Source organism: Anarrhichthys ocellatus, unplaced genomic scaffold, assembly GCF_004355925.1.
Source record: "Anarrhichthys ocellatus isolate YVR2014 unplaced genomic scaffold, GSC_Weel_1.0 scaffold164, whole genome shotgun sequence".
NCBI classification, from domain to species: Eukaryota; Metazoa; Chordata; class Actinopteri; order Perciformes; family Anarhichadidae; genus Anarrhichthys; species Anarrhichthys ocellatus.
This window is the reverse complement of record NW_022280194.1, coordinates 96,885-106,984: the sequence shown is the minus strand read 5'-3', so window position 1 is coordinate 106,984 and position 10,100 is coordinate 96,885. Positions and strand designations below refer to the sequence as shown.

The window sequence follows — 10,100 nt, the reverse complement described above, 5'->3', positions numbered from 1 at the left end:
CGTTACTAAGAACAATACTTAGTTTTCTGTTACTAACAACAATAGTTTGTTTTCCGTTACTAAGAACAATAGTTTGTTTTCCGTTACTAAGAACAATACTTAGTTTTCTGTTACTAAGAACAATACTTAGTTTTCCGTTACTAAGAACAATACTTAGTTTTCTGTTACGAAGAACAATAGTTTGTTTTCCTCCCTGTTCACCAGAGACACAATTGTAGAATGTTTTATATGCAGACACCATCATGAAAGAGGAAACCTCAATGGTCCATCAGGTTAAACAGAAGAGTATTATGAGTCACAAAGGAGAGAACACTGGGAATGAGCTACGTTTACAAGAACACCATGTAAAGGCCTTCATTTTATTAAGATATTCACCAATTTACAACTCGCCTGTTGATTCACTTTCATCTGCTCAGCAACAAAAGCTTTGCTCCTGCTTGAAGCTCTAAAACAGTATTGTATCTTTGACAGAATGAAAGTCAATCATCAATACTATTGATTTTGTTCCTCATCAGTTTGTTTGTTATTGTTTCAGACAAACTGAATTATGCCGACTCTGTGATCAATAAAGTGACGACGATGCAGAAACAGAAAGAAGCCGACACGTAGGTCTGAACTCACCTGTTATGTGACATCACAGGTGAGTTACCGATGTGACTAACGATCTGATTGGCTGCTGTCTGCAGGTACAGAGTGAAGGACAAATCAGATCGAGCCACAGTGGAACAGGTGAGATTATCAATTCATCTGAGTGGTAGTTTATTGATTACTTGACAAATCAAACACAAAGGAAGGTGAACAGTTTTGGACTTTTAGTGGTAAAGCAGGTTGTGTTATGAACACTGGGTCGGGGGTTGTGTACATGTGTCACGTCCTCATGTACACGTGTCTTTGAGCAACACTGAACAATTTGTGTTTAGAGAAAATTAATGTGAGTTAAAGTTTATCTTCTCTTTCCTCATTATGTCATAACTTAAACTGTGATCAAACACATTTCATGATTGTTCCTCTCTCCCTGGTTGTTGTGATCAGCTGATTGATGGTCTTCTTCTTCTTCTGCAGGTTTTAGATCCTCGGACTCGAATGATTCTCTTTAAGATGTTGAGTCGAGGAGTCATCTGTGAAATCAATGGCTGCATCAGTACAGGGAAGGAGGTCAGAAATCACAGATCAACACACTGATTTATACTCAACACACTGATTTATACTCAATACACTGATTTATACTCAATACACTGATTTATATTGATCAATACACTGATTAGAACAGATGCTGAACAGTCTGACGTTACTTATAAACAGATGTGTGTGTGTGTGTGTTTGTTTGTGTGTTCCAGGCTAATGTTTATCACGCCATCACGTCAGCAGGAGAAAGCAGAGCCATTAAGATCTACAAGACGTCCATCCTGCTGTTCAAAGACCGAGACAAATACGTCAGTGGAGAGTTCAGGTCGGTCACACATCCATCATCTCATGAGGGGGCGGAGCTTATCCCAGCTGACACTGATAGAGACACACAACAAACTCCACACAAACCCGTCCGGCCCGAGAATCAAACCCGGGCCCGTCTGCTCGCTGTGAGGCGACTGTGCTAACATGTTAGCTAACATGACAGTCAGCTGTCGTTAACTCCAAACAACAATCAGCAGCAGGAGAACACACAGGCTCCTCCCCCTCACTACAGATATGAACTTCCTGTCGTCTTCAAAATAAAACAGGCATCCGTCAACTAGTGTCATAATCAATAATCAGCAGTTTATTAGCTGTTCTCAGTCATCATGACGTTCTAACAGGTCCAGTAACTGTTTCAAGTTCTTCTTCTGTTGTTCTGCAGGTTCCGTCACGGTTACTGTAAAGGAAACCCCAGGAAGATGGTGAGAACCTGGGCAGAGAAGGAGATGAGAAACCTCATCAGGTCAGAACCTTTCTACTGACAAATAGAACCAAATAGAACCTGAGCTGACCAGCTAATAGAACCCGGTAGAACCTGTTCCAGCCAGCTGATAGAACCCAATAGAACCTCAGCCGACCAGCAGATAGAACCCAATAGAACCTGATCTGACCAGCTCATAGTACCCATTAGAACCTGATCCTACCAGCTTATAGTACCCAGTAGAACCTGGTCCAACCAGCGGATAGACCCCAGTAGAACCTGTGCCGACCAGCTGATAGAACCCAGTAGAACCTTATAGTGTTTGTGTTTCAGGCTGCAGACGGCAGGAATCCCGAGTCCAGAACCAAAGCTGCTCAGAAGTCACGTTCTGCTGATGAGCTTCATCGGAAAAGACAACATGTAAGAACCAATCATGCCGATAGATCAGAGACGTTGTGTTGATCCCTCATGTGTTGATCCCTCATGTGTTGATCTCTCATGTGTTGATCCCTCATGTGTTGATGCCTCATGTGTTGATCCCTCATGTGTTGATCTCTCATGTGTTGATCTCTCATGTGTTGATCCCTCATGTTTTGATCCCTCATGTGTTGATCCCTCATGTGTTGATCTCTCATGTGTTGATCTCTCATGTTTTGATCCCTCATGTGTTGATCTCTCATGTGTTGATCCCTCATGTGTTGATGCCTCATGTGTTGATCCCTCATGTGTTGATGCCTCATGTGTTGATGCCTCATGTGTTGATGCCTCATGTGTTGATGCCTCGTGTTGATCCCTCATGTGTTGATGCCTCATGTGTTGATCCCTCATGTGTTGATGCCTCATGTGTTGATCCCTCATGTGTTGATCCCTCATGTGTTGATCCCTCATGTCCCTCATGTGTTGATGCCTCATGTGTTGATGCCTCATGTGTTGATGCCTCATGTGTTGATCCCTCATGTGTTGATCCCTCATGTATTGATGCCTCATGTGTTGATGCCTCATGTGTTGATCCCTCATGTGTTGATCCCTCATGTTTTGATCCCTCCTGGGTTGATCCCTTCTGTATTAACGGTCCTGTGGTTTATTGATCGTTAGGCCGGCTCCTCTGTTGAAGAATGTGGGGTTGTCGGAGTCGAAGGCCCGTGAGCTCTACCTACAGGTTCTACAGAACATGAGGACGATGTTCCAGGAGGCTCGACTCGTCCACGCTGACCTCAGCGAGTTCAACATGCTGTAAGAGCCACGACACCATGACTCACACAACCCCTTCAAAATAAGAGCCTCTAAAACTCACTGACCTGTCTGTAGATATCACAACGGAGACGCTTACATCATTGACGTGTCCCAGTCGGTGGAGCACGATCATCCTCACGCTCTGGAGTTCCTCAGGAAGGATTGCAGCAACGTCAATGGTGAGCCCCTAAAGCATAACCTGCTTTATGGTCTGTTAGAGACATGACAATCACTGTGTAGCCCCGCCCTAAAGCTTCCCCTGCTTTATGGTCTGTTTGACTCTAAATGGACCATAATGTACTAAATGAACATCATGCTGTATTGAAGAAGACTTGAAACTAGAGATTGAGACCATAAACTCATGTTTACTGAGGTAATAAGTCAAGAGAGAAGTAGTCATTTTCTCATAGACTTCTATACAACCAGAGGAGTCGCCCCCTGGTGGACACTAGAGAGGATGCAGCTTTAACACATGAACATTGACTTCAGGTTGCTGTGTGATAGGAACACATTCTCTGTGGATGAATTCTGAGATCACTGATATCATCTCTTGTGATGTCAGCTGATCTGATTGTGTGTTTTTTCCCAGAGTTCTTTGTGAAGCGCGGCGTCGCGGTGATGACGGTCAGAGAGCTGTTTGACTTCATCACCGACCCGTCGATCACCTGCCACAACATGGACCAGTACCTGGAGAAGGTCTCAACACCTCCTGCACTAAACTATATTCATGAAAACACAAACAAGTAGAGAAACAGTTTTTTATCTTTGTGTTATTTTATGTGTTATTATTTTAGGTGATGGTGATCGCAGCTGAGCGGACGTCGGAGCAGCGGTCGGATCAGGACCGAGTGGACGAGGAGGTGACAGGAAACACAACCGCCCTTATGTTCAATACATAACATGTGTTACAATAGTAAACCTCCCCCTCCTCCACCCTCAGGTGTTTAAGAAGGCCTACATCCCCCGCACTCTGACGGAGGTGAGTCACTACGAGAGAGACGTCGACATGATGAGGACGAAGGAGGAGGAGTCGGCCATCTGTGGACACGACGACAACGTAAGAAACACGAGCAGTAAAGAGAAATAGGTTAGATGTTTAGAATGGAAACATTGTTTTCATTATCAATTTATCTCCCAAAGAAATGGAAAATGACAGAAAAGCATCAAATCACAGCCATTCGATTGACTAATTGATTTTGACTGATTTACTTATTGATTACGTTAGCTAGTCAACAAACTGACAACTAAAATTAGCTAGTCAACAAACTAACGTTAGCTAGTCAACAAACTAACATTAGCTAGTCAACAAACTGACAACTAAAATTAGCTAGTCAACAAACTAAAGTTAGCTAGTCAACAAACTAACACTAGCTAGTCAACAAACTAATGTTAGCTAGTCAACAAACTGACAACTAAAGTTAGCTAGTCAACAAACTGACAAACTAATGTTAGCTAGTCAACAAACTGACAACTAACATTAGCTAGTCAACAAACTAACATTAGTAGCTAATGTTAGTTTGTTGACTAGCTAATGATTAGCTAGACAACAAACTAATGTTAACTAGTCAACAAACTGACAAACTAAAGTTAGTTAGTCAACAAACTAACTTATTAATTCCTTTATTAATGAACACAGTGCGTTCAGAAATTTAATTTCACTTTTTGTTTCAGTTTTATGCTGAAATCATTTCAATCATTCTGAACTCAACATCCCATAATGACTAAGTGAAAATAAACTTTATTGAAATAAAGAAAAGTGATATATCATATTGACATAACTATTCACACTTTTATTTAGCTCAGGTGCGTCCCGTTTCTCTCTCTTTGAGTTGTTTACACACCTTGATTAGATTCACCTGTGGTACCTGTGTCACTTGTGGTACCAGTGGTACCTGTGTCACTTGTTTCACCTGTGGAACCAGTGTAACCTTTGGTAACTGTGTCACCAGTGGTACCTGTGTCACCTGTGGTAACTGTGTCACCTGTGGTACCTGTTAACAACATGAGTGTTGTGTTTTTCAGGTTCTGTACCAGACGCTGACTGGACTGAGGAAGGATCTGTCTGGAGTTCAAACGGTACGACCACCTCTCACTCTGACTGATGCTAGTGTTAGCTCAGCTTAGCTTAGCCGACAGTGACATACTGTAACTTTAGATATTGTCTTATTTACCTCACCTGCAGAGTGAACCATACAGGTAACAAAAATAAAATCACAATATAATGAAACAAGAAAAACGCATCGGTAATGACTCATCCTCTACATCTCACATTACCTCTGGTGTACCACCATGTTTGATTTTAGGTCCAAGTTTATTTTACATATACATGCTCCCACATGGTCAAAAGATTCACTCCCATTGAAAGGGCCCTTTGTCTGTTAACATAAAGTCCACTGCCAGAAACTCAGGACTATTGAATACTTACTATTTGATTCGGATTTAAGCTTCAAACCACAAATCACAAAAGTAGTTCAGTCCTGTTTTTTGTCAAATAAGAACCATCTCCAGAATCAAACCACTCCTCTCTCACCCTGATCTGTATAAAGTCATTCATCTTCTTAAGACCCGACTACTGTAACTCACTCCTCTGGCATCAACCTAACCTTCTTCTTCCTCTTCTCTGTTTACTACAAAGTTTATTCGCTCCAAACCAGTTGATTGAAATTCAATAATTGTTGGAATGCTGTTAAGCATTCCAACTATTGTTCTTCAAATCTTTATTCTTCTTTATATTATTTTTATTTTTATATTTCTTCCGTACACTTTTTGAAACTCTTCTGCTCCTTCATATTTTAAGCTACAGAAACCGTTCAACTATCAAAGTGTTCAGCTCTTTCAGCAGAGGGGTGCTATGACTTTTCATATTTCTAACCTTTAAACTTTATGAATTATTAAGCTTTTTGCAATTTTTTTTTGAATGGGTTTCTATGGAGAAAATGTTCAAATCCTCTTCAAATTTCAAATCCTTCTACTTCCTCATACTTTCAGCTACAGACACCATTTCAACTTTCAAATGTTGAGAAAACCCTGATCTATTGCCGCATTATTCAGCTTTTTGATATCTTTTATACTTTTTGAACTGTCCCATTTTAACTTTTATGATTTTTTCACTCCTTTTCTGACTTTATAATGGGTGTGTATTGCGCAGCTTAGAGTGCGTGATGTCACCGCTAGAGTGAAGAGCAGCTTGAGATTCTTGTGAAAAAAACATTTGTATTTTGCCACTGTCTCCACAATTTTCACTCTTCATGCATAATTTCTGGATGTAAAAGTAGCTAATCTTGTCCTTGTCGTAGACAAATAACTGTGGAATCCCACAGATTTACACATTTGACACAGAAGCCTGTAATTGAGAGGAAAACCAACTTTCTGCTCCATAGAGACCAATGTTAAATTTTGCTTCAAAAACATCTTCCACAGAACACGGTACCCCATTTCTAGATCGCCAGTTCAGCCACATTTTTTAGACTACAGACACAATTTTTACAGGATCTGTTCTTCAACTCATCCTTCCTCTCATTTATGGTTATGGGAGTTTTGATGATTTGTTTGAGAGGTGTTTCCCAGTTGTATCTCCATTAAAAGGCTGGAGGCACACAGCTGTTTATGATTGAGCTCATTAGTGAAGCTGATAAACACAGACTCACAGACTCTCCAACAGGTACGTCCTCACCATGGCAACCAGTTACACGCACGCAGGCAGGCTCTCTGTCTCTCTGTCTCTCTCAACACACAGACACACATGAGTTGGAGATATTCATGGGAGATCGTTAGACCTCCTGTCTGTCTGTCTCACTCACTCAGTCCATAAAACTGTCTGTCTGCTTGTCTCACTCACTCACTCAGTCGATATACCTGTCTGTCTGCCTGTCTCACTCACTCACTCCATAAAACTGTCTGTCTAGCTGTCTCACTCACTCAGTCCATATACCTGTCTGTCTTTCTCACTCTCTTCTCTCTCTATCTTTCTGTCTATGTCTCTATCACTCTCTCTCTCTCATACAGTCATTAAGGTCTATGAGATTTTGAGAGGACTTTTCCCTTTCAAAATGTTCAGCTTTTTCAGGAGACGGGTGCTTTGACTTTTCATATTTGTAATCTTTAAACTTTTTGAAGCTAAGGATCTCTGTGGAGAAAATCTTCAAATCCTGTTAAACTTCTTCAACTTTCAAAGCCTTCTTCTTCCTCATACTTTCAGCTACAGACACCATAGTTAGACATTTCAACTAGAAGGGTTTTCAGCAGTGCAGTTTAAATGCTTTTGGGCTTCAACATTTTTCAGACGTGTAGTCTCCCATTTCTTAATTTTCAGCAATTTTTTTACAATTAATTTCAGCTTTCAGCATTCCAACGCATTTTCAGCAGGAAATGCATTTTCTAGTTTGCTCTTCTTTTTGTGACTCATTTTGCTTAAAATTCACATTTGAATGGAAACACGACTAGATGCTAATTTGTTTCCACTGTTAGCTGAAGAGATGAAGAGGTTTACTGTGTTTGATCCTCTCAGGTTCCTGCTCTCCTGGAGAATGACCAGTCTGCATCCTCTGAGGAGGAGGATGAAGAAGAGGAGGAGGATGAAGAAGAGGAGGAGGAGGAGGAGGAGGAGGAGGAAGATCAGCAGGAGCAGAGTGAGGAAGGCCAGGTTGACAAAAAGGTATTTAACGCTCTTTCTATAGTAGAAGCAGTCTGTCCTCCAGCTGAGACAGGAAGGCATAAAAATAACGATGTTTTTTTTATTTTATTCTTTCAGGAGAAGAAGAAGATTGTGAAAGAAGCTCAGAGAGAAAAAAGAAAGACTAAAGTACCAAAACATGTGAAGAAGAGGAAAGAGAAAGTGTCCAAGATGAAGAAAGGCAAATGATGACTTCCTGTTTGTCTGTATGGACTTCCTGTGTATCACTCCTCCATTGATCCGGTACTTCAGTACCACAACAAAGAAGATCAATTACATTAAACATTAGAAGAAACAGTTTGCTGTAAAACTTGTAATAAAACGTTTAATCAGACATGTTTCTATCATGTCATATTTTTACTTTTGTTTGTGAAATCTGTTTTTCAGTGTGGCTTTGTGGCAAAGCACACTGACTGTAATCCTGCGGGTTTATTGTTGGAATGCAGATTCAGCATTCCAAGTATTGTTCTTCAAATCTTTCTTCAACTTCTTCTATTTCTTCCGTACGTAATTTGCTACTTATCTTCTTCCACATTTTTTAAGCTATAGAAACCGTTCAAATATCAAAATGTTCAGCTCATTAAGGACACGTGTGCTATGACTTTTCATATTTCTAATCTTTAAACTTTTTGAAATATTAAGCTTTTTGCAATTTATTTTGAATGGGATCTCTATGGAGAAAATCTTCAAATCCTCTTAAACTTCAACTTTCAAAGCCTTCTTCTTCCTCATACTTTCAGCTACAGACACCATAGTTAGACATTTCAACTAGAAGGGTTTTCAGCAGTGCTGTTAAATGCTTTCGGGCTTCAACATTTTTCAGACGGGTAGTCTCCCATTTCTCATTTCAGCTTTCAGCATTCCAACGCATTTTCAGCAGGAAATGCATTTTCTAGTTCTTATTCTCCATCTTCCGCCAAAAGTTTGGCGCGCTTCTCCTCACACAGTGTTGCAACACCTGCGCAAAAAATACATCAAAACGTGCGGCCTGATCGGGAATAGTGTGCTAAGTATTTTTTAGAGAGATTCGCCCAGCGGATTCCCCGAAAATTGCAAACAACGGAGCAAAATCACCCCATTGACTTGAATGTGTGAAGAGAGCAAAAAAAACACTTAACTTTGGACCCATAGTGACTACTTGTACTTTAACATAGAAAAATAATTTAAAGTTTAAAACGTAGACAAAATGCTGGTCGTTATTGAGCCAAATGGACATTTTGATAGCTAGCACAGTTTTCATGAAGTCACAGATTAAGTTTCAGGAACATTTTGGGTCCATTACAGATTTTATAATGGGTGCAATACACACCCACGCCTGTTCAAGTACTCTGTTCACTACCTGCTCGGGTACTCTGTTCACTACCTGCTCGGGTACTCTGTTCACTACCTGCTCGGTATTCTGTTCTTACCTGTTCGGGTACTCTGTTCTTACCTGTTCGGGTACTCTGTTCTTTACCTGCTGAGGTACTCTGTTCTCTACCTGTTCAGGTGCTCTGCTCTCTACCTGCTCAGGTACTCTGTTCTCTACCTGTTCAGGTACTCTGTTCTCTACCTGCTCAGGTACTCTGTTCTCTACCTGTTCAGGTACTCTGTTCACCTACCTGTTCAGGTACTCTGTTCACCTACTCTGTTCACTACCTGTTCAGGTACTCTGTTCTTTACCTGTTCAGGTACTCTGTTCACGACCTGTTCAGGTACTCTGTTCTCTACCTGTTCAGGTACTCTGTTCACTACCTGTTCAGGTACTCTGTTCTTTACCTGTTCAGGTACTCTGTTCACGACCTGTTCAGGTACTCTGTTCTTTACCTGTTCAGGTACTCTGTTCACTACCTGTTCGGGTACTCTGTTCTCTACCTGTTCGGGTACTCTGTTCACTACCTGTTCGGGTACTCTGTTCTCTACCTGTTCGGGTACTCTGTTCTCTACCTGTTCGGGTACTCTGTTCACTACCTGTTCAGGTACTCTGTTCTCTACCTGCTCAGGTACTCTGTTCTCTACCTGTTCAGGTACTCTGTTCACTACCTGCTCAGGTACTCTGTTCTCTACCTGTTCAGGTACTCTGTTCAGGTACTCTGTTCTCTACCTGTTCAGGTACTCTGTTCAGGTACTCTGTTCTCTACCTGTTCAGGTACTCTGTTCAGGTACTCTGTTCTCTACCTGTTCAGGTACTCTGTTCAGGTACTCTGTTCACCTACCTGTTCAGGTACTCTGTTCACCTACCTGTTCAGGTACGCTGTTCTCTACCTGTTCAGGTACTCTGTTCTCTACCTGTTCAGGTACTCTGTTCACTACCTGCTCGGGTACTCTGTTCACTACCTGTTC

The 10,100-nt window shown here is 41.2% G+C and overlaps 1 protein-coding gene across 1 annotated transcript in view; it reads left to right on the top strand.

Moving 5' to 3' along the window:
• The window catches only part of riok1 (RIO kinase 1 (yeast)), a 10,109-nt gene extending 2,000 nt beyond the window's left edge, over positions 1-8,109 (top strand). The window contains exons 4-17 of the mRNA XM_031878136.1: positions 536-605; positions 687-729; positions 1,063-1,155; positions 1,338-1,450; positions 1,835-1,915; positions 2,207-2,293; positions 2,969-3,106; positions 3,182-3,285; positions 3,696-3,802; positions 3,901-3,966; positions 4,047-4,163; positions 5,129-5,182; positions 7,614-7,760; positions 7,857-8,109. Coding sequence (XP_031733996.1) covers positions 536-605; positions 687-729; positions 1,063-1,155; positions 1,338-1,450; positions 1,835-1,915; positions 2,207-2,293; positions 2,969-3,106; positions 3,182-3,285; positions 3,696-3,802; positions 3,901-3,966; positions 4,047-4,163; positions 5,129-5,182; positions 7,614-7,760; positions 7,857-7,967 — 1,331 coding nt within the window. The 3' untranslated portion in view covers positions 7,968-8,109. The remainder of the gene's footprint in view (positions 1-535; positions 606-686; positions 730-1,062; positions 1,156-1,337; positions 1,451-1,834; positions 1,916-2,206; positions 2,294-2,968; positions 3,107-3,181; positions 3,286-3,695; positions 3,803-3,900; positions 3,967-4,046; positions 4,164-5,128; positions 5,183-7,613; positions 7,761-7,856) is intronic.
• The last annotated feature ends 1,991 nt before the right edge of the window (positions 8,110-10,100 follow it).